This window comes from Streptopelia decaocto (assembly GCF_964273445.1).
Source record: "Streptopelia decaocto genome assembly, chromosome: 3".
NCBI classification, from domain to species: Eukaryota; Metazoa; Chordata; class Aves; order Columbiformes; family Columbidae; genus Streptopelia; species Streptopelia decaocto.
In genome coordinates, this window is record NC_138656.1 from 28,184,524 (window position 1) to 28,209,560 (window position 25,037).

Sequence of the window (25,037 nt, forward strand, 5' to 3'; positions counted from 1 at the left end):
TGTTAATGTAGGCATCAGTTCTGAATTTCTGTTACATCAAGAGCAGTCTTAGAAAGCATTAAAATTTGTAAAGTACATTGCTTTTGGAATTCATAATGTAATCTCATTCTCAGTATATCTGTATATCTCAAAATAACTATGTGGTGTCCTAGGCTTGTTATTTTTAGATAATACTTATGTCTTACAAAAGAAGATACTGTTATGAGTTGATGAAATCATACAGGAAATTAATAATTTTCTGTTTTTAAAGAAAAGAAACGGGCTTTTAGAATCTTAATCTGTTCAAGGGCATTGCAAACCAGTGTAGCTTCTTTTAGTTAGACTTCTACAAGTAATTTGAGCATTAAAGAAAAAATTACTTTGTTATCTACAGCTATTTCCTAAACTTCTCTATCACAAAGTTCAATTATTACAAGATTATTTGCCCGTTATTTAAATGTTTTATATGCCAAGAATTTAATTCAATATGAAATGCACCAAGATAGCAATATACATCTAAAAGAATGGAACACTGTAGTTGCAGTGAGTCTTGAAGTGCCCTTGGATTTCCCAGTTATATGAAAAGCGGCACAAAAATCCTGTTTTTAAAGCAGCATTTTAAATGCATCATAGTCTGACAGTCTTTATAAAGTCTCATTATGTCTATTGTGTAGGAGGAACCATATATTAAGATGTTTAATATGCAGCCTGTTCCTAATGAAATCATGGGAGATAACCCAAAATGAAAGTTTCATATGATGACAGTGTATACCTTGAAGGCATTTAAGTGCATGTTATCATTTTTGTCGGTTACTTCCAGATAATTAGTATGGCACTTTGGACTCTAGGTGACAACCAGTTTGCTTGTTTATCTCAAAGATAAGCTTTAAAGAAAAAATATACACAAAAACATAGCAAGAAAATATTGACTGACTGACTCACTCTTTGTCAGAACTGCTCAATGATACTGTAATAGATTTATAGCTAACTGTGGTAATACAGAGTTTAATTACATTACTTCCAACTTCCTAACCTCGGCTGAAGGCTTTGTCTGCAGCTAGGGTTTGTACACTCTAGCAGAGTAAAAGGTTAACGTCTCAAATATAAAATTAGAAAACTTTTTTTTTTTTACAAAGTACAGACACAAGAAAGTACCTGGCTGACTCTCATGTACCAGCTGTCAGCTATTAATAGTATTTATCTGATATGCTTTTTGGCTGTGGAAGTTGTGAGTCCAGCTCAGCAGCATTGTGTGACAAGAGTCTTTTAGACAGATTATTTTGCTTCCTTAGTGTTTCATAGTTAACAATGAGATGCACCACTATTTGTAGACCTTTTGCTCTGGAAAGCTCACTGAGGCTCTCTTTTAGTCAGTGTACCTTTGTTCAGGATAGAACACGTCTTTCTCAACTATGTCTTTTCAGAATTCGTTTCCTAATTCTCACCCCACAGACATGCAACGTGCAGGTTTATATCAAATAGTGCTGTTGCAATTGTTTACTACTTTTTCATTCTCTGGAGTTAAGCTGTGAGAGAATACAGCACCAGGGACCTGTGTGGAATTTACATTTCTAATGTATTTCTTAACTAGCAAGTTCTCTCTGGGAATTACTGGAATTTTGTGCTCTTTGCAGGGCTTTTAAGATTCAAGAAAAACATTCATTCTTTATATTTATTAGGTCATAAACCTGTAGCTTGCTGTAAACTCTTCATACAGTTCACATAAAACATAAACAATACGGCAGACTCGTCATCCATTTCTCTCCACTCTCTGCCACCTTTTTGGCTTTTGATGCTTTAATGTCCCCTTAATTTCATTTTAGGTACACATATAACTTGAATAGGAGTGAGATATTTTAAAATAATTGTCGATTAGAGCTGCACATACGCCACCTGCATCTGTGGGTGCTTGGAAGTCTTGTTCTTTAGTTCCTTCTAAATGTTTGTGCCAGTGAGATGGCACATGGGAGTGGCTGCTCTGTTTCCTTTTGAATCGTGCTCTCTAGCAGAGAGGTCAATACGCTAAGGTGTCTTTTTGAAGGTTTTTCTTTCTTTCAGGTCTAAGCTAGGCTGTTACACCTTGTACTGCGAATAGTCAAAATAGGCACTTGGGCCTTTTTCACCTGAATGTTTGACTGCAGTTTCTTACATTAAAGCAAATGATGAAGCTCACCTTGAGCTCTAAGCATTGGAGAGCCTCCCGGTCAGGTATTTAAGGCAGCAGTGTCACGCAAGGCTAAATTTCCCCCTGGCTGGTCCTTGTTACGCATCTTTTACTTTAGGGGTTGGTGCCAGTTTTAGCTGGAGCCTGATGCCATAAAGTAGACTCAAAAAAAAAAAAAAAAGGTAGATGCTTGGTGCCAGCTATAAGAAGCAATGGAAGCAGATCTCAATGACAAGGACTGTAACGATTAAGACTTTAACAAGTCTTAAACAGGAGGGGAGGTTCTATAACATTGCATAAGGAAGCATAGTCCTATTTCCCCTAAAAACAGGAGTGACCTAATTAACCATGGCATTCACAACTGAAAGTCATCTGCAGCTGTCTGATTGAGATTGGGACTGTGTTGGCTCACAGAACAAGCATTGTATTTTTTCAGCTTAGTTCTCTAACATGACCATACTGCAGAACTTTGGGAGACAATATCAATCTCATTCAACAAAACAGAAAACTGCATATTATGTGATGAAACTCCTTGGTCAGACCAGTTACTCGGCAGAGAGGTACAACAGGCACCTTAATGTGGGCAACAGAGCAGTAGCATCTTCTGTTTTCTCCAGAGAAGTGCTAGTCTTCAGAATGTGGAGAAAAGGTTAATTTGGCTGTTTATCCAGCTGTCAAGAATAAGCTTTCTTGTTTTCACATGTCCAAATCAGTAGCCCCCCCCCCCCCCCCCCCCCCCAAAAGAAAAATTATGTTGGTTCCAGAGCATTATTAGAGCATTGTTATTAAATTTCCTACTGAAGTTTAGGTGCTTAAGATTTTTAATCCTCGTTTCAGTGCTTGGTTATTGTCACTATGTTCCAGATTAAAGGCACTTTCAATAAGAAACTGCATGAAAAAGAAAGCTGAAGTCATGTCAGTCCCTCAGAACTGAGGAAATGCAACAATTAAGGTTTTTCCCCACAATCCTAATTTTTCCTCCTTGTTTGTAGACACTATAGTATTGTCTTTAATTATGTGATCATATACTATTTTGCTGATGTCTCAATTCAATTGTTCAGTATTTCTTTTCATCATCCTTATTCTTTGTGTACCTTATTTCTCAACCTGCCATTCAGACACTTCAATGAACACAAAAGTATTTCTTTTTTCCTCTGAGAATATGTGGTAATGTTATCTTATCTGCGTGCCTCACAAACACCAGTTAAGTCTTTCTTCCCAATCCCTTTATGATCTTGGGTGTGATCTTCCTCAATTGACAGATGAAGAATTTGTAGAAACAGAACTATAGAAGTAGGCAGGTTAAAAAAAAAAATGTTAAAAATCCACTTTATGCCAGTGTTGAGACATGTAGGACACATTGCTAGCACTAATCCTGTTTAAAGAGCTCAGAGGACATTGAAGGTGTATTTAACTTGCAGTTGTTGATTCTTGGTAAATCTGATCTGTGCCCCCTACACTTGGTGCCCAGAAAACAAAGGAAGCATAATGCTGCCATGAACATTTTGGTGTACTTTGAAGTAAATTCTTTCATAGGATCTTCTTTCAGAATGGAGAGAGGATCTCGTAGCTGATCATATAGTTACAGTATATTCCAGAATTCTGCTTATGTTTGTGGTAGAGGGCTTTACAAGCAGGAAGGTTCCCTTTTTCAGAAGGGTCTCTGGAGTGATCTTTAAGCTATATTTGAAAGATTTTTACATTACATTTCTGACTTTTTTTACTTTCTGTTTTACATGAAAACTAAGGAAATATACTTTCCTGACAGCATTTTTCCTCATGGATCACTCGATTTGTTAAAGTTTACTTTTTGTAAATATTGTCCCATTTAATCTCTTATTTTTTGCTTTCATTTCTCACTGTTTAAATGTTAGTCTTACCTGGATGTGTCCAAAATAAATATTTATCATTTTGTTCCCTACTTTTGTATGATACTTGACATTTCTGTGTTGTTTTGAATTGCCTTTACACTGCATTGCCTTCTAGCTAGCGAAAATTACAGCAAAATAAATTCTACTAAATTATCCGCCTCTTTCTTGAAACAGTTTAGTCAGATGATATATCTGTAAGGCTAATTATTTAGGCAACACATAGAGACATGACCTCCAGCCAACATTGTCTTTATATATAAAACTTCATTGTCTAATTTTACCCCTTCCTGTGGCCTTTGAGAAAGTTGTTCGGGTTGAAATTATTTACTTAGCATAAATCAGGTTACATGTGTTTCTTAAAATATCACAGTATTCTTTCTACTCCTAACTGTTGGCAAGTTTCCAACTGTTCAGTATGTTTCAAGCTCATAATTACTTTATATTAAAAAATGAGTGAAAATACTGAGTAAAGTCTGGCTTACAGAAGGAACAATTCTGTAGTTCTGGAGTTGTATTTAATAATGGAACTTACTAGATTTAGACTGGACACAATGAGAGTTACTTAACTGTAAAACTAGACCTCTGCAAGCATCATGAAAAATATGCACTAATTCAAAATCCTCTTATTGCTCGTAAACCTGTGATGCTTTCTGAAAATTCTGCACTGCTGCTGACAAAGCTGCTGAAATTATTTCCTGAGAGAAAATGTATTATTTCCGTACGATTTGTAGATGATGATTTCTTTGTTGCTTTTCCTTGTATTTTCTTCTTCCTCCCTCTGTGATCTGGACTAAGAATTAATACTTCTGGCTAATTCACTAGGTGTGAATTTTGTTCATTTTGTCGCTTGTGGTATCTGTATACCTACAGTGAAACCTCCCTTAGCCTGTGAAGTCCATTGTATTAAAATCAGAATAGCAATCATATAAAACATATGCCCACTTTTGAGTGTCTTTGCTACATTAACGCTAACCCCTGGGTTTTGTCCACCCCTTTTCCTGATCTAAATAAGATATGATGACTTTTTTTGCATTGCAAGCAGTACATGGTTGGGTCTAACAGCACCTCATTAGAGCATCATCTTCCTGCAAAGCTATTGGAAGCCTTCTTATTCTTAAATGAATGAAAGGCAATCATAGTGCTTTCTAAATTAATCTTTGCTGAAGAAAAATCTTCAGAAATAGTTCCTGACAGTATGCAACATTACATAAAATTCGGAAGATGAAATTGTTGTTTGGTAATGCTACTAAAACCTTTTACTATGGGCATCGAAATTCCCAGTAGCACTTTTGAGTGAAATGAGGTCATTTGTCTCCTATGCTGGTACTCAGCTGATGTCAAGTATAGCATCGGGTAGGTTGCCTGGTCTTTCATTCCCCGTTTGCTTTCTTTATACCTCCACAATTTGAGCCTCTGTTTGCTTCTAATAATCTAATAATTGTGATTACCCCATTGGGTTTGCATTTCATTTTTTACATACAGGTGTTAACTTTTCAATCTACTAAACAGTAGCACCTCAAAGAATATTGTAACTACTAGTTTAACTAATCAAAAACCAAAACAAAAGCATGGCATCATAGTCCCTCCTGAGTAATACACTTTCTCGAAAACCTCAAGCAATGATGATTCGCACAAATAACCAATACCGTAGATTAAATAGATAGAGTATGTCAGTTCCTCTAAAATACATTTCTGCCTACTGCTTTCTGGAGGAGCCTGTGTTCTGCGCGAGTTTCTAAGATTAACTGGTAGCTCTCTAAGTTATCACCACTGGTGACATACAAGCTTACAGAAATTCATTCAGGCCTGTGCTTACCAAAAAAAAAAGTAAGTAGACTTTGTTCTTCTAGTTTATTTTCCGTAACCTTAAGGAATTACCAATGCATTTTTCTTCTTCAAGGCCTTGACTTCAAGTGTAGTAGTTTCTGTTGGGTAATTCTGGTTTCTGTTTTTAAAACACATTTCTATATGTTCAGAGGGAGCCTGGTTTCTCAAACTGAATGTCTAAGAAAAGGCACAAAATTTCTTCTTCATTAGAAAGTACCTAGGCCTAACTAAACAAATAAATTTATGTAGCTTCCTACGTGAGAGCAAATGTGGCAAAATGTATAGCACTTGTAGTATAATTTTGTTAAAGATAAAAGTATATATAGTACATATTTTTCTAGACTGAAAAAAGTTTGTACATGCTAAAAATGTTAAAGTGGCTAATGTATGTATCTTATAACTTTTAGTAATGAGATTAGATTAACACGTATGTTTCTCTTTTAGGAACTTGAACAATACAAAAGAAATGCCTCCAAATCCTGGAAAGAAATGGATTTTGATTCTGATGAGCTGCTATAGGTGTCTTCAGTTTAACTTTTACAAGACTACTTTAATCATTTTAACATTACACTAACGATTTAATCTGATGCAGGTGAAAATATGGAATATCAAACTATGAAATTAGTATTCATTAAGTGTTCCTGTTATTATTTTTAATAAAAAGAGCTGTTAATTCAGTCCAAATTTAAATATATCTTGGTAGTGACACAGTTTTAAAAAGCAGGGAGAAAGGAATTCTAGATTGTTCAGAGATGGGTTTGAATATGAAGACTGACATTAGTCATTTCTACCTATTTTATAACACAGTATTTGGTTTCTTTTTGAATGCTGCTGCCCTCAATATGTGTTTAAATATAAAAAAGTTTTCACACGCAAAATATGAAGTTGCATAGTAAAGTGTTTGGCATCTTGTCCTAGTTCTTTGCATATATAGTTCAAAAGCAAACCTTAAGGATAGATTTGCATCATTGTTTGATGTCTTTGCATAGGATAGGTCCACAAAACCTGGCAGCATCAAGTGGAATTAGAACAATGTTTGCTCTGCATTCAGAAGTTTGATTAAGCTCTGTTTCAGTATCATATAGTTTAATAGAGGAATTATTTATTGCAATGTATAAATTGTCAAAAATTCAAATGGTAGGAAGTCAGTCTAATGAATTTCATCAATTACTGGTGGAAGTCTAAGTTATATAGGTTACTGGTGGAATTATAATTGATTCACATGCAGGCTAAGCTGGTGAAATGCTGCCTAAACTAGAGATGGGTTTTTGTCCATGGGCATTCTCACGAGTTTGAGACTGCCTGAGTGTTTTGAGAATGTACAGGACAAGATCTAGATTAAAATCAGAGGTATCTCTTGAGAGCTAAGACTTGTCAGAGAATAAATGTCACAACAGTCACTTGGCAGACAAGATCGTAAGAACATCCCCTGATGAACAGCTCTACATGCGCATAAAAATGGGACAGACAACCGAATGTGGTATCCTTCCAGCTCTTTAAAGATATTTGTTATTTTTAACATGTTTATTAATCAAATGTTTTTCTGATATAACATTTGTATCCTAGAATATTACACATAAGGTATGAGAAAAAAAGATCTTTTAGCCTCACAGTTAAGTGGAAGAACTTGCATTAACTTGAGGATTTTGAATTCTTCATTATGAAGTGCCTTATCTCAAAGCTATCAAATTAAAGTAATTAGATTATTCTGGAATTCTAAGCTACAAATATACTTAACTCCTTGAAGACATCTCTAGCTGTCCCTCTGTAATAAATACTTTCTTCACTGAACGTGCAAAGTAGGTTAAGAATTCTGTGTCTGTTAAGCTTTCAGTTTTGAGAGGTACTTATATTGATTAAATAAATAAATTAGACTCCTTGGGATGTTAGTGAGCCCATGAAAATAATTTCCAAAGATGCAAACTACATCAGTTCCAAGAACTGGCAAACAACTTTTATTTTTTTTTAACTAGCTAAATTGACGTTTTATTAACAAAGAAAAATATGAAATTTGCAAATTGCTTCCAAAACAAGATTGAGAACTTGATAATGAAGAGGAGGAACATAACCGTCTTCTCTAATTTACCATCATTTTCAGGACAAAAACACGTTAGGTGACTTTTATATTACTTAAAGTTCCTGTACTCAGTGATTGTAAAGTACGCACAAGATTAAAGTGGAGTGATTTCTTGATTCTGTCTTTATTTACATGTAATTGGTTGATTGCGTTTCTACAAATCCCCAAAATGGTATCAAAACAAAGCACAGGAGTTAACATACAAGATTTACTAGCAATTATACCTCTCTGCTTATTGGTAATGCTTAAAAAACAAAATAGTGTGAAAAATATTAGAGTACCATTGATACATTGTTAAAAATTGACAGAAACAACTGAGTAATTTAAATTCAAAACGTCCTTTAAACCATTTAATACTGTTGATTTGGGTGATTTGGGTATAAGGTGGGAATGCCAAAAGCAGGAAGCCATTCACACTGTTAAACATTGTTTTTCAAGACTGAAAACATCAAGGTAGAAACAAACATGAGAAGGTGACTGTGTTCCTAAATGTATAATCACTTAAATTTCTGTCTAAAATCCATCCATTTAAGCCTTCAAATATTATCAGTTTACAAGTGTAGTATTAGACATTGTTAGCACTGCCACACTTTATTACCTGCTAATAATTATTTCTCTTATTTTGAAGCTCAGGATTGCTATAATGGCAAGTCCTGGTACAAAAGCATAGAGGATTAAGAAATCGATGTGGAACCGGGACAATGCACCAGGAAACTGTTTTTCAATGAACTCAGTGCCGTGGGAGAAAATACACATAGGATTAATTGACATGGAACTGTTGGCTCCACCTGTCAAGACAAAAAAATTGATATGTTTAGTAGGTGAATCAGTATCTAGCTTATACATTTAATATACCTATCCCTAACAGTATTTTAATGAGGAACTGTACCCACAGCAGTATTTCCCATTGTTTTGGAATAAGAACAGACAAGCCATATGTTTCTGCGGTTAATCTATGCCATATTTTTTGAAGGCAAGAAGAAAGGGTCACTGGGAGCTTTCTGTTTTCTTCATGCCAAACAAAAGAAGATTTATGGCTTTTCAGACACATTATCTGGAGAGGCCTCAAGAAGCAAGTTGCCTAATGTGGCAGACTTACAGTGTTCAATTAGTAAGCTGGGGTTTTTTAACAGCTCACAAGTTATCTTCAACTTACCAAGATACTTCTATTATATGTAGAAGGAAAAGAAGCACCAACGCGTCATTAAAATTATTTACAATGGACGTAAAGGCTTTTTTTTTAACACTTACCACATGTGAAGTTTAAGCCATGAAATTCATTTACTATAAGCACCTCACTGCTGTATCTTTGAGAGGAAAGATAACTGAGAATTTTAAATGGTGGCGACATTTCTTCGATAGTCCTTAAAGAAACAGAGAAGTTAAATTGGCTTTTGCTACATTCCAAGAGCCAATTTTACCCCAAATTAAAACACTCATCTTTGGTTGTAACCTCTTACAGAAACAGCTCTTGGTCGCACGTGTAGGGGTTTCAAATACAAAGCCCATTTTTAAGTGCTAAATGAGGAGACAACCATGAAGGCTGTCTCTGACTTCAGTAGCGTCACAAGGTTCAGCCCTGTTGATGGACAGTCACAAATAATGCTATGAGGCTGTTTGCTATTCACACTGCAGTCATCATCTGAAAATGACAAAACCCAACATAAACTTTAGTTGCGAAGGTGTTGCTTGTGAGGTAAGAAATCACCACCCCCTCACTGCATCTTCAAAAAAGACTGAATATCAATTCACTGGAACCATAAAAACAATACAAAAATGAGAGAATAATGAGAAGCGAAACAAAGTATGAAAATTTTGAAATAGCATTATTCAACAAGACTGGGCAATTCCTGCACCTAAAATACTGGAAGACTTTATAACTAAACAAGCAAATGAACAGAAAAAAAACAAAACAAAAAAACCCCAAACAAACAAAACACACACACACACAAAACAACAACAACAACAAAAAAAAAAAAAAAACAAACAAAAAAAACAACCACCAGCAACCCAAGTCTCAGTGCTATTTTTAATATCCTTCATTGCCTATGAAGTTTAATCAAAGAGATTCACAATATTAATTACCAATGTCTCTACTGTAAAATAAGGTTAGAAACCACTCTAATACTTCTTAGAAGTTATCATTAAGGCATTAGATTATGGCAACGGGAATAACTGTCTTGTCACTATAAACATACAGGCTCTTGACATCTGGCAGAGACCAAAGTAATTAGATATTAAGCTAGTTTTACTTGATAAGCAAGTATTAGCTGAAATATTCTTTGAAGAGACAAATCATCATCAACTTTGTGAAGACGCATATGCTTTTCTTGAGAACAACTTGATGTCATCTCTTGTTCGGCTTACTTTTCACCGAAAAGATCTCAGGTGAGCGTATCACACTTGCTCAATGTCTCAAGAAGACTTCTTTTGACAATAATACCCATGCTGGGATATTTCTCAAAAAATACTAATTTCAGTATTAACAAATAGAAGGGGAAAATAGTTCAAAGTTCATGCAGTTACAATGCAAAAACATTTATTTGCATAGTAATAGAGCAAGTGGATCATATTTTTCCCACATATTTACTACACTACTTTTTTATTTATTATTTTTATGTAGTTCAGTCTGCACAGACAGAAAAATTGTCGGAAAAGTTAATGGCTAAACTGGAGAATAACACTAAGAAGATAGTTGAGAACAACTTTTTTTTGGAACCATCATTCCCCGTGTTAAATGTCTGGTAAGTCACAGTAGTTACTAAAGTTGTAGGAACATTTTTTGGTAGACTCCTTCAATGAGGACAGCATCTCAGGTCATAACATCAGCATAAGTAAAGCAATTCAGCTGAGCTGATAATAATTGCTCGGTTTTATCCTCAATTTATTAGCAAAGAGTGAAAGAAAAAAGTATCTTTGTTGATATCTGAAGTTCTTAAGTGTCATTTTATGTGTTTAATACAAGGTCTAACATAATTAGGCAGTTCTACCTCTGAAGGATAACAGCTGAACTTTCCATTGCTACCTGTGCATTATTGTGCTTCAGCAGTACAGGCTGTTCACAAAACTCTTCTATAAGCCAATGTTATTTAACATCATTAACACTACAATGAAAGAAAACTTCTTCCTACCTTACTAGTCCAGTTCCCACTATCACACCTGCTGAATTAAGTAGCACCACTCCGCTTTGGACTATCTGTGCGTTTTGAACCACACCAAGTACAACAAGTGTTAGTAGTTCACCAATGATGTGAGATGCCAAGATAACAGCAAAAAAAATTCCAAATCTGGAAGCATCAGGATGCAACCCTACAGTCCTGCACAAAAATGAACAAAAGAACATTTACAAAACAGTGTTTTGATACTAAACTTGGAACGTAGCTTTTATTTTTATTTATTTTTTGCAATTACTCATTAAGTGAACTGTTACATCTTAACCCTTAGTATATTGTTTGGAGCCTTAACATACAGGACATCCATTTAATATCATGGCATAAGTGCAAATAAATTAGGTTCTCTCCATCTAGATTGGAGATGGTTATGTAAAGATGTAGTTGTAACAGAAATCCGTGTTGTTTCAAGACAACCACTGTGGCTTTTAGGATCCCTTAAACTAACATCCATCTCCCTTTAGAGTCTATGCAGTGGGACTCAATTACGTGAGCCATGTATTTAAAGAACCCCTTTATGTAGCTAATTAACAGATAGAATTTTGCACTTCTGATACTGTGCATGCAAATGTAAAAATGGATATACTCAATTAAATTGAAGCCTAATTGATTTCACTACCCATGTAATTGATCCAAATGCAATTTCCTCCATACTCCTGCACTCTTTAATACAACACACTGTCCCCAGCTTTTCCCTAGCTCACCTAAAATAAGAAGGGACCCCCCATCTGTACTAAAGACTAAAAAGCTAAGAAAGGCCAGCAACTGCTTGTCAAACTTAATTCAGCCTTATAGCATACATGACAGATGACATAACCTTTTATTACATGGTGCCATATTACTCTTTTTCCAAAATACCCCAAACCAGAAATGCCTCATGCTAGGTACAGACTGCATGCTTTGCTTAGCTAACAAGCAGCTATTCAACATTTTATTTCTTTTTCATTGCTCAGTGCAAGGTTCTATGTTTATTTTTTTTTTAAGCCACTATGTTCAAACATGGTCTTAGAAATTGAAGTATGAATTTTCTCACAGGCTTTCCTGTAGCATTTTTTGTGTGTAGCACCAAAATAATCTCTATTACAATCATGGCTGAATATTGACTCTTCAAGTACTAAACATTCCCTGAGCTACCAGATATTTAACAAGCTTTAATCACAGATTGGTGCAGAAAGAGCAGCTCTCCAAAGTCCTAGCATGAGAGTGTCACCTCCTCCGAAGTGCTCGAATAATTTACATACAGCTATGTAGATACAGACTAGTAAATCTGGGGAAGGAATAGAAACAGAAGCAAGACTATAAGAGAATAAACTTGGAGAATATTACAGCACTAGAACAGTAGGACAATATAAACTCTTAGAACATTTCCCAGAGGTAGGTTTAACTAGGAAAATCTGCATAGGGGACATTTACTTGATTGCAAAACTAGCTGTATTTATTTGTTCTTGGCCAGATCTGCCTTGTGTCTGATCAGGTAAGAGTTTGGGCCTGCCTGACAGAAACTGTCTGACCCTACAAACACAAACTCAGAGAGAACTGGCTAGTAAGAATATGTACCAGAGGCTACCAAAGAGTTTCCAAAAGTTAGCTCCTCCAGAAAAGTTTAATCCTGCACAGATACAATCTTCAAAATTTCATAGAGAAACTGCTTGCCATAAGAGGTCTAAGTGCACTTGAAGTCACTCCGACACATCACTGATGGGTTCCAAACAACCACAAGATAGCCAAGATATGCGCGGGCCAATATCTGTAAATATTATCCATTAACCAGAACAAGACTCTTCATCATCGATTGTGTCTGAAGCTACCAAAGCTCAAGGGCAAAGCCTCCGCCTCTACAAATTTCCTGTTTGTCAAGGAGTGGGTGTGACAAAGTGACTCATGATGTTTAGGCACTCCACAAACTCCATTGAACCTGAAAATGGTTTTTTTTTTCCAAATTGCTGCCTTCTCAGCAGCCAGCTCACTAGCAGGCAGAAATGGAAAGGCTCTGGTGACCACAGCACATCTCAACACTTACTGGGAGGAGAAGTGATTTCTGCTTGTCTGTGAAAAAGTTTTCAGGGAGCACTACCAAGCACACAAGTCCTCACATCTGGAGGAGCAGAAAACTCCCTCTTGGAGCTTCTGTTTCTTCATTGAGGAGCTGACAGCTATGGAGATCCCAAATGGAGAGAACTGAGTAAATGCTGAGCACTGCCCCTCATTACCTACTACAGACCAGGAAGAAAAATCAGCATTCTTCTTTCCTGAATTTTTCTAGATGGGAAAACAGCTATTGTTAAATTCCCAGATCTGACTAACTCCCTGGGCAGAAGTTCTTATTCAACAGTTCAAGTGCTTTTGTGCAGTTCTCCTTCATTCATTTTCAAACTGTCCAATGGCATGCTGTAAGATGCACCAACACACACAGCTACAGCAGAATAGCCCCTGCACTGTATCTCTTTTACAAGGGTCTATCCATGTATTATCTCTCAACAGCTAAGAAGAGAATATGCGTCCAGGACACAACCCAAGCCTGCTGTTCATTTGTACACATTTTACTATAGACTGCTGTCTGATGGCAACTTTACTATCAACTGACTCATGAAAACAAAAATTAACCTTAGGGCACTACACACCTCTCCTTTCATAATCAGGAAAACAAAAATCCAGAAAGTTATTGAAAGACAAAAATTGGTAATTATATACTTTGCTATTAGCTTACATAAGCAGCCATGGACTCAACTGAAGGTGAAAAATCAATGGAACAGAAATGAAGAAGAGCTGGCCTATATGATAGATAAGGCAATCAACACATGAAATATTTGATCATCCCATTCTGAGGTGTTACTTCACTATGATGTGAGGAAATGAATGTACTAGGGGGAAAAAAGCCAGCTTTACAATCAACCCCTTTCTCCCACTATCAGAAGTCCACTTCTGGGCCTTTTTCTGGAGAGTGAAAGAGAGGGATCCAGGTCTCATCACTTCCTTATGCTGTAGCTAAACCCCAAATGTCTCCGAAAAAGTGAAGCTTTGTTACTGTCACATACTTGCTGTTGTCTTTCTCACTTCTTTTTTTCTTATTTCCTGTCTTTCTAAACATAATGTGAAATGACACTTCATGCTTTTCGTATGACATAAGAATGAAAAATGTCCCAGGCCCATTAAAACTTCCCTAGAGAACTGGTAACTTACTCACTCTGTTAAGAGTTTTAACAGTGCCTGAAAGAGAAGGGTTAAAATTGTCTCATCTTCCCTTCAGCTTTCTCTGTAATCATTCTGAGAGATGAGCAGGAAGCCATGCCAGGAGTCCTGGTGCTGACATGGGAATTGAAAGTGAAGACAAAAAGAAAAATAACAATCCAATAGATGGTACAAGTGCTTACCAGTACATAAAGGCGCTGAAAATTGCCGCGCTGATGACACTGAAGGGCAGGAAATGTACTATATAAGCTAAAAGCATTTGCCACTTCTTATACAAGCCATCTTTACTTTCTTGGTCACTGATAGCACGTAAAGGTGGGACTGGATAAAATATATAAGAAATAAATCACCTTTGAATAAAGAGACCAATAACTTGAAGCACAGAGACAGCTTTGAAAACACATCAGAAATATTCTGTCTAAACCAGTCCGAGCACTTCTTCCCCCACTGTAAATGCAAACCATGCTCCCTGCAGACTGCAAAAGTTGGTAAGCTTAATGATAGAGGCCTAACTAGGCAGCATACAGGACAGCCTTCTCTTTTTGCAGATACAAATTAAAGACATGAAAAAACTGCTGTCACCGGATAATTTCTTGAGGTGCTCTGCTCTCGAGATGATGACAGCAGTGTATGTTCCCTACATGAGAAGAGATTTTAGGGCTGTAGAATAGAAACTACCGTTGGTCTCAGTATGGCAGCTGTAAGAGAAGGGCCCTCTAATGTAGTCATCGCATAATACTCCTAAATCTAATTATGCTTAATTGTTGCCAAAGCTGGTTTATACTTCCATCCTTTCCATGCATTTGGTTTTGATCTCACTTCAGATGTTAACTACAGACCTAGACTTTGTCCTGCCTTTGTAAGGTCGCACACAGGCAACTGAAGGGCTGTTGCACAGGTCAGAATAAGGGTCCCCTGCACCAGCCAGCTGTGACAGGGAGAGGCAGGGGGCAGGGCACACCCCTTCATTAATGCACTGAACCTGGAGCCCCTCTGATGGGCTCATCTTTTTGTGTGGTGCCAAGCTTCCTGTTGCTTCACCTTTGAATTTCATGCTTCTGTATCAGCTCTGACGTTACCTTAAACCCTTAAGAGCCTTTAAATGACTGTCTTAAAGAAAGATTTTTTTCCCATTTACAAAACAGTGGCAGCAATGCCTGCTGCTGCACATAACACAGGACAGAAACTCACAAAGGGCAACAGCATTGAGCATCCCTGTGTAGGGGGGGGCACTCACACACTGGTAGACAAGCCCCACACGGTCCTGCACAGCTCCTTTTAACAGGTCATTCGTTAATCGAAGAAGGAAAAATGCTACAAACAAGCCAAATAACAGATTCTGGGAGAGACGCATGGTGATGCCCATCTTATCTCTGGAGAAGTTTTTTGTTATCCTCCTGATAATGAAACAAAAAAAACAATATACTTGTTGGTAGGGTATTTAGCTTCAAAGAAATCTTACACACATAGTGTCCACAAAAAGGTAATATGTTAAAGACAACAGGGACAAGTACAGTGGTAGACCAAAAATAACCCAGAAAGTGCATTTATATACGGGGGGACAACCCAAAAGATTAGTGGATAAGAAAAAGATTTTTCTTAAAAAAAGAAAAAAAAAAAAGTCTTACCGTAAAAGAATCCATAATTTGTAAAAAGTACTGGGTGAGTCTTTGTTTTTGAATGGTATTGGTGGCAGGTCCTTCATACACTTTGTTCTTTCAATGGTGGTCAGTACTTTGCTAAAGATCTCTGAGTTTTTGTAGGCTGTTACAATTGCCTGAACTCTACTGTAGGTTTCGAGTTCACGTTCCTTGCTGCGAGTGTCCACAGATGTCAGATCCACTGTAAATTTACAAAGTGGTTACTATACGTACACATCACTTTCCCTTCAAATCTCTTTCCCCCCTTGCAACTAACCTTTCCTTATCTATAAAATCTGCGAAAGGTCAATTTAAAGTATTCAAGATTTTTTTACTCCGCCCTTCTGTTAGAAGCAGCAAGAATGAATGACTGTGCAGCCACCACAGTCTCTGTGTTTTGTGGCCTCTGTATGACCCTGAAGTTCAAGACCTTCACCTGGAAGTGCAAGGACTGAGCGCTGGTCAGACCTTGAGCATTCTCCCTGCACAGCACAGAGCTGTGCTGCCGGTGGAGCGCCGCTGCTGCCAAGAGCAACACAGAGCACCAGCTGAGGAAGAACATCGATGAGTGAGGATGAAGAGGTGACTTTCTGGTCATGTATTTCTCCAGTTTTCAGGCATATGCTCAGGCATGGCTCCCTGACTCCCCCTTGTCCTCTGCCTGCTCCTCCATAACCGTGGAGCTTTATTTTGTCATTAGTCTGAGCTCAAGCTGCAGAGATGCTGCTCTTCTCTACTTGAGCTGTTCCTGCATCATTGCACTGGGTTTCACCCACCTCCTTCTCAGACATCCTTCTGTTTTAATGTGAAGTTACAGCATGTTCAGCAGGCCAAATTGCCCTAGCAGGCTCAGCCCAAGCTGAAGAAAATATTAGTCACTGCCATAGAACTTATGAAAGGCAAACACTTCACAGAATCAACCTTCCTTTCTAATAAATCCAGCTATACCTACTCCTGTCTCCAGCAATTCTGTTACCAGCAGATGGGAACTCTGAGCATGCTATTTGGACAACTCTTATGGATTTAGCAAGAGGGCTAAAATGCAATAGAAATTTCATTTTTCCTTAAAAGCAATGAATTACCTAAGGCTTCAAAAACTAGATTGTCATTGTCAGGAATAGCTGTTCTTACAGATTTCTATATTACTCTTCTACACTGATAAGACATCTTTATTGCTTATTTATTCCTAAGGTTTCTACCATCCTTAGATTTCAGTTTTACTGTGTTATGCTCAACTTCAAAGTACAAATTGAACAAGAGAAAAGGAGGCCTTGTCCACGATTCTTAATTTATCCTCAACATCCGAATTAAGCTTATGAATACTTCCCTACTGTTCTGAAAGCTGGAATTCAGCAGAATTGTCTTTAATGGTAAACATATCCAAAATGAAGTTTTCACTTCTGTAAAGATGAACATTGAAAGCACAGACATACTTTTTAAAACATGGCCAATGTGACTTGTTGGAAGTCACACTAGAAATAAATGACAACCGGGTATGTTTAAAAAAAACCCAACATAACACCAACTAGTCACCAGACCAAATAGCTAATGCCTACCATGCATTTCTTTAATAAATACAACATGTGACATTTCAATAAGACAATCCATACTCAATACATAAGAACTATTCTCCTCCGCTGTTGGTGTAAATTATGTCAGAATCTGTCCCTTCGTTCACATCATTAAATCACACAAAAAATATAAACTGCCAATTTTCCAAAGACTAAATATTCTGGTGATTCTTTGCTCTAAACTATATTTTTTCCCTTTCTTGTCACATTGAAAGGTTGACATTTGAAGAATGCAGTACTCTCTTTACCAAGCTTTTTAAAAAGTGGGTCTAAATCTCAAATCATCTATGCTTTTCAAGACTGTTCGAATTCATGAAGGCAAAATTATCCTCACTGTCACACCAGTATTTTCAGCTTCATCCCATTCTAGCTTCACGTCAACAACCATCCTCTCTTCTCTCTGGGTTTAGGATGCCATCTAGACAAGAGGAAAACATCACTTCCTCTGAAGGAAGCTTTTTGGAATGGTCAAATTCCCTGGTTAATGCTCAGCCACTATCGTCAGAAATCAGCCTACATACTACATTGAAAAAGAGAGATATATACATGTATGTCTATATGTACACATACATGCACAAACACATACACATTCTCTTCAAACGTATGTCTGCATGGATCGGGTATAGGGGTGTCCTGCAGCAAAACCAAGACTCATTTCCAAAGTCTCACGCTGACACTTTTTTTCATCCCAAATCAGTAAAACAGTACTCTTCAGCTTTTGCCAACAGCTTGCTATCATTGTCTCCTGAAGCACTCCTATGTTCTCCTGCAGTGGCTCACCCTGGTGTCAGCAGCTCCCCAAACTTTCAGAAACCTCAAACTCAGAATCTCTGGAAATTGATGCCTCGAGTCATCCCACAGTTATTCCACATTCTCCCTTCTAGGCAACAACTGTTTCCAGTTGCGTGGCATCACCAAGTCTGTAACAGCCTGGGACTTCCCACAGTTTTGGGATCAAAGTGATTTCCAGCATCCAGTGGACAGCCATAGGGAGATATTATCAGGAATCCACAGGTTTAATGAAGTTAAGATTCCCTTTTTACTGGCAGTTTACTCCTTTCTGCTGTGTTCCAGACTTACTGCAAACTTTTGCTGTTTTATGGATAAGTGACGGTTACATGGGCCTGGGCTTCTCTGTTCTCTGAGATGAGAATAATTACAAAGTTGGGAAAAAAATTCAAACACATTTCTACCTCTGGAAAAATTTTAATTTGGGGAGGAAAACAACTTGTTTGTCTAAAGCAGGGGTAGTTACATTTATACGGTCCTAAAATTACATTCTGCCCTTTGAAGGCAACCACGAGTCTGACATGGCCCCCAGTGAAAATGGGTTTGACACCCCTGGAAAGGAAAGGCTTGTTTTTACCAAAACAGTTTAGACAAACTTACCATAGAAGTCAAAAGGATTTGATTGCTCAGGACAAGAATAGCCACAGTCACTAAAAAATGTGATCATTTCCATAGGGTTCCCACAGAAAACCATTTCTCCAAAGCTCATGATGGCTATTTTGTCAAATAACTGTGGGGGCCAAATTAATATATTAGCAGTATGTACAAAGAAGAAATGAGTTAATTCTTCAGTACAGCTACTGTCTTGGTAACAAAAAAGCTTTGACAGGGAAAGTAGTTTTGACACACTCGAATTTCCTTAGTCTATTTCCCTCAAAGGAAGTCTGTCCTTTCACTCCTCTCAGTGGTTATACAAGATGACATGTCTTTAAGCTCTTAAAACTAGTGGTTCTCAAAACTGTCAGTGACAGCAGCATACAAAGGCAACACACAAACAGAAGTGGGAGCTGTGCACTTCTGACTTCACTTCTAATGCACATTCATTTACTCACTGACCTCCCTCAGTGCTTAATAGCCCCAGTCTGTAAAATCCCCAAATTGTTGGGAAGGTTATCCTGAAGTGCTGAAGGATTTTAACAGCACTGCTCTTCAAGCGAACATGTGCAAGGGCAGGGTTCCCACCGGCTATGATCAATCCATATTCCCCAGGCACCAGGGCTGCTTTTGGTCCAGAAAAGCATGGTCACTCCCCTCTGGCTTTATCACCACCCACGCTCAGTTCAGTCACCCAGGGAAGAGCTGCCTTGCACACACATGGTGGGTGGCGGATGTTGCAGCAGAGCAAATTGCGAAACAGTAATGGGAAGAGAGAAATGCTCTCCTCACCACAAGCCCAGCAAGGCAGGCCTGTCCCACCAAAGTGGCCAAGGTCTACCCACATCACTTCACGAGGAAAAAAGAAGACTTTTTTTTTCCCATTCCAAATCATGGCTTTATCTGTCTCACATTGCAAGTGTTCCTGAAATATGAATATGTAAAGATAAAGTGCTATTTTTTACAGTGCCTGCACACATGCGTGATTTACATGACTTCTCCCCATGTTTTTGGTTTGGGTATCTGCATAACACAAAGGTTAGGCACTCAGTCTGTGTGAATACTATTTTTACAGGACAGTACATGTCCCAAAATGCCTCATGACTGCCAGAAGGGCAGATCTGTAAAGTTCAAGGCAAGCCTGTATTTATGCAGGGGAAAGCGAGGGTGTCTTTGAAGGCAACTATACTGGATCTTGTACCTTTACCCTGAAAAGAGCCTAAATACTTAAAAGCCTGGCCAAAACCAGAAAAACAAAAACAACAACAAAAAAAAGTGAACAGTGAGTAGATATCGTTTACCCTGAAGAGTTCTGAGCGAGGCTGATGAATTGTAATAATCACAATCCTGCCTCTGTGTGCAAGCTCTGAGAGAAGCGAGACAATCTGGTTTGCAGTCAGGCAGTCCAGCCCTGTCGTTGGTTCATCAAGCAGCATGACCTCTGTGGAATGACAAGGAACAGCATTAAAATTCAGGTAAATGGCGACCAAGTGCCTTTGAAGCTAATTTGCCAAATAGTATAGAAATTACTTTACATGTGAAGGTCCACATGTAAAGCAGAGTATGCACAGGTATTGCCATGATCTGATCTTGCAGTTCTAATCAGCTTCAGTGGTTCAGTTTCAGTGATTAAGGACATTAAAAATGACTGCAGGATCAGAGCATAATAATTTATTTCTAAATTCAGGTGAAATCTGAAAATTACCAAAATAGATTTGATATATACATCTGCTTCTAAGAAAAATAATAATGATGAATTTCAGCATGTATACAAATGTAAACATAACGGACATAATTAGCTAGAAGTTATAATCAGAATTAAATCTGTCTATACGGACAGAATTAGTTATGAACAAACTAAAAGTTGTTAACATACAGCATATATAATTCCACTGATGAGAGACCTGGGGGGTTTTGACTGCCTTTTCTTCTTGATTTTATTGCACATAGAAGGTTAAAAGTTACAGTCAAATCCATTATTTTTAAACAGATGACACATAGCACAGAAGAGAGTAGTTCAACCTTCATCAGGATAAGGGGGGAGGAGAGCTTTCTCTATACATTTATCTACACAGAATTACTATAGTGTTTACTATAGAGTTTAGTGAACTTACTGAGCGATAAGAAAAGCCATTGAACTCTCCAGGAGTCACCAGTAGCAGTGAAATACCTCACTTTGCTATTGAAATGCTCCTTCCTGCCTGCTATGCAGTCCTGGCATATCTGCCAGTCTCAAACCTGATATTTACAGTGCTGTTCCCCATAGCTTGTCCTTCTAGTTACTCTGCTTTGATTTTCTTTCATCAGAATTTTTTTTGGTTCTGGAATGTGCATGGCACCCTCTCATACATGGGGCAATGGCAGCTACTCCACTACAAGGCTCAAGGCTGGCACACGTGTGGCTCTAAAGTGCCCCACAACTACAAATTAATGTGCCACAACCAACATTTCATACACTGGGTGAGCCTAAAAATACTTGAAATGGATACACGCAAGTCTAAACCTACATTCAGCCCCATAGATTTTAAAATTGTCTACTTACCAAGATCAGCTAGTAGAGTAACGGCAGATGTGAGTTACTACCCATCTTTTTCTGTCATTACTAGACCAGCTTTTGCTGAATTACAGAATGTAAATGCTTTTGTATTTTACAGTGCTTTACGGAGGCCCATGGTAGGAGCACAAAGTGACCATACTTTGCTTTATTTTGAAAATCCTGCAGTGGTACTTACTAGGATCTTGTAATAGTTGGGCTGCAATTGAAACACGACGCTTCTCACCCCCAGAAATTCCTGCAAAAATCCGGTTTCCAATGATTTTGTCAGCAATGTGGCTGAGACTCAGCTCTGCCATAACCGCATCTACCTGAAAAATAATTACGATTTAGAAAGACTAAACACAGTCCAACTCGGATACCTGTGCGCAAAATGAAAAATATGAAAGAAAAAAATACATTATTTTAAGCTATGGCTTTCCCAATATGCTGCTTGCATCCATTCTAGTTGAAAACTATCTGACCTCATTTCTACTTGATAATTTTTAATATATTATTTCAATTATTATTTTTAAAATTTTATTTTCATTTATTCTGAAACTAGTAGAATTTTAGCTTCAGTTGACATTAAGAGATTTAAGAGTTCAGAGGTGGGACTAGAGCTTAAGGTATGAAGCATAACGTGCTGGTCTGGCTTCCAAAATAAGAGAGGAGAAAGGCATATCATTTTGGGGGAAGTATAAAATACAGAGTAGAAGGCAGGTGAAGAAAGAAGACAGAGAGCAAGAGCCTTTGGTCAGGAATACTCAATCTTTACTCTCAACAGAGGCCAAAGAGTCCTTTAATAGGTCTGGAACATACCTATTTTACCAAGAAAGTAGCTTGTAGGAGGCTTATTAGACCAAGTGCCTTTCAGAGCTGTTCTGGTTTGTGAGACATCCTACAGGAGCCAGAGTAGTGTCAAAGCCACCTCTGCTGTCCATGAGACTCACCAGTGTATCTGGCCCCAAACACTCCAGAAAATGACATTTCCCAGCTGGGGAAGGGGAACCGACCTTGACACCAACAGCAGCTCCTCCTGCTGCAGCTTTGGGCAGGAAAGTGTTGTTCCAGCATAATGGTGACTCCCAGGGGCGTCAGCACAAGCCCCTTTCAGAGGTGGGGAGCACCAGAGAGCTTGTGTCCTGCTCCTCAGCAGGAGGATTTCTCCCCATTTGCAGTATGAGGATTACAAATCCTTTTAACACGTAAAAGCCATAGATGCAAAGTGCTGCTGGTGAAAGCATTACATGACATCATGTCTGCTTTTCTGGTGGAAGATGATAAAATACAGACCTTCTTTTTGATTAAGTCGTTGGAGCATTTCTGAAGAGTTAGTAAAGCAGTGTAGGTCAGAGACTCTTGGATGGTGAGGAAGCTTAACAATGTGTCGCTCTGAACAAAAAGGTGAAGAGAAAGCAGCAGTTAGTCCTGTAGTAGTTAAGATCTTGCCCCTGCTGGCACAACCTTCATTTATTCAGACAATTTATTAACTGCTTCGTACCCAATTTACTAGTAAAATCACAGTCAGGTTATGTTACTCCATTACACTAGCAACTTTACTTTCTTTACATGAGAGGAATCACAGTGCACAAAAATAAATTTAGAAATCAACCTGTGGTACATAAGAGAAGCAATCTCTAAACTGTTCCTTCTTCAGCTGACGCCCATTCACATACACTTCACCAAAGAAGTTGTCTTTCTGACCCAGTCTTCCTGATATTGCATCCAGAAGTGTTGTTTTCCCAGATCCTTTCAAAGACAATAAATTAATCATGTTATGAGATTCATTTTGTGATTTCAAGAGTGGTAGCCTCACTTGGATGGAGATGTAGGAGAAGAATGTATTATTTTTTTCAATACCATGAAAATAATAGGTCCTGAAAATGCAGCTAGTTAAGGGGAAGTAAACGGGAAATCTAGCATGTGTGTAAATTAGCATTTAATTCATACAAATCCACACTTCATAATACAACATATGGGTTTAGAAGTAACCTTATATTTTACTGAGGTTGTAATTGTTAGATGACAGAAGATTGAACTCTGAAAACCAAGCACTGCAGTTTTAGAAGGCGAAGGTTAAAACCGGCCCCAATTTCATAATTTAAAACGCAGAACTCAGTCACATTCATACCACTGTGGAAGTCACTGGTATTAACTCTAATCTCATTTCGTTTATAGTACTGGAAAAACTTACCAGAGTTTCCTAAAATGCCCATAATCTGGCCACTCTCTATGTGAAATGAAACATCCTTAAGTATTTGCCGGGTCCATTTTTTATTATATAAAGAGAAGTTCCACCATGGGCCAACATGTTCTCTTGGAAAACAAACATGAAAAAAGATGAAGTAGAGACGATTTAAAAGTTTTGTGTAAAGCAAGTGAATGGTTTATAGCTAATTGTGTATGGGATAGGAGCCTGCAAGGATTTTAAAGTGCTGGAAAAACAAACAAACAAACAATATTTTCCCCCTCCCTCCCACCCAAGCTTTAACTTGATAACTTCAGCATTATCTGGAGGGTAAAACGAAGTCTGAACAGATTTATCAGAATGACTGCTAGGAGGCTTTTGTAGGAAAGGGCACAGTCCTTGGACATCTCCTCTAAAGTATCTCCTTCAGAGACGGGTGAAGACCCAGTGAACCCTCCGGACAGCCGGGCACTGCCTCCATCCGGCCCTGCGCTCGACCCCCGTGGCGGGCGGCCCAGCACCCTCCCTCCTTCTGTACCCGCAGCCCACCCCTCCCAGCCCCTCTCCCCTCAGTCCCTGGGGTCACAGAAGCTCCTGGGGGACAGGGGCTCCCCCCCCACCTTCCCTGCCCTACCTGACGGTGTAGGAGATACCCTGGACACTGATGCTGTCACCAGGCTGTGCCGCAGCCTTCGTCTCGCTCATGTGCCCGCAGCTGCTGCTCCTCTCCAGGGCAGGAGAGCTCCCGCCCGACATTCTGCGGCTCTGGGGCCCCACGGGCTCCCTCCCTCAGGCTGCTGGCCGGGTGCCCGAGGCTGCCACCACCATGTCCCCCTTGGTGCTGGGCAGGGGGCTCCCTGCTGTCCCCGGGTCGGAGCAGGTCACTGCCCCCAGCACTTGCCACCGGGGGAAGCGCCCAAATGAAAATAGAGGGGGTCTCAGTTCTTCCTTTTTCCCGAGAACGACTGATAGGTGATTAGCTGAGGACGCTATCTGATGTACCTTTAACCTGGGCTGTTACTGTCCTAGAGGAGGGGAATATTTCCCTGTCCACGGGGTCACGTCAGCCGCAGACACACAGCGCGCCAAGAGGAATGGTGTTGCAGTGAGGGCACCGGGCAAGCGCTGAGCTCCAGACCAAGAGAAGGATTTCCACAGCTTTCAAAGAGCCCATAATCAAACCACCACAGGGAGCGAGACCTTCCACTGCCAACATGAAGGAAGCCACTGAAAACACCTCTCTGGAAGGTGCTGGCTGGAGCCAGGCAGCGTGTGAGGACTTGCCGGTGAGTGAGAGCCGCAGGGAGCAGGGGGGACCCAACGGGCTCGGCCAGCCCTTACCTGCTCCAGCTCTGAAACGGGGCTCTAAAGTGTCCTCGCCCCCCCAAAAGAGCACACGGGTGATGAAGCCAGTGCCATGCAAACTGCGCTCAGATGCTGTG

General features: G+C 38.8%; 2 protein-coding genes across 2 annotated transcripts in view; one reads left to right on the plus strand and one right to left on the minus strand.

Annotated features, from left to right (window-relative positions):
• The window catches only part of LOC309437534 (ATP-binding cassette sub-family G member 8-like), a gene marked incomplete at its 3' end in the record, with an annotated part of 54,020 nt that overhangs the window by 15,983 nt on the left and 13,000 nt on the right, over nt 1–25,037 (plus strand). The gene's annotated exons all lie outside the window — the stretch shown is intronic.
• On the minus strand, nt 6,334–24,351 carry ABCG5 (ATP binding cassette subfamily G member 5; the record flags this gene model as incomplete). Its single annotated transcript, XM_082048068.1, has 13 exons — nt 6,334–8,706; nt 9,170–9,282; nt 11,050–11,235; nt 14,460–14,598; nt 15,469–15,674; nt 15,906–16,119; nt 18,878–19,007; nt 20,173–20,312; nt 21,604–21,732; nt 22,697–22,799; nt 23,020–23,156; nt 23,602–23,723; nt 24,230–24,351. 13 exons carry the CDS (start codon nt 24,349–24,351, stop codon nt 8,513–8,515), a joined length of 1,935 nt encoding a protein of 644 aa, XP_081904194.1. The 3' UTR covers nt 6,334–8,512.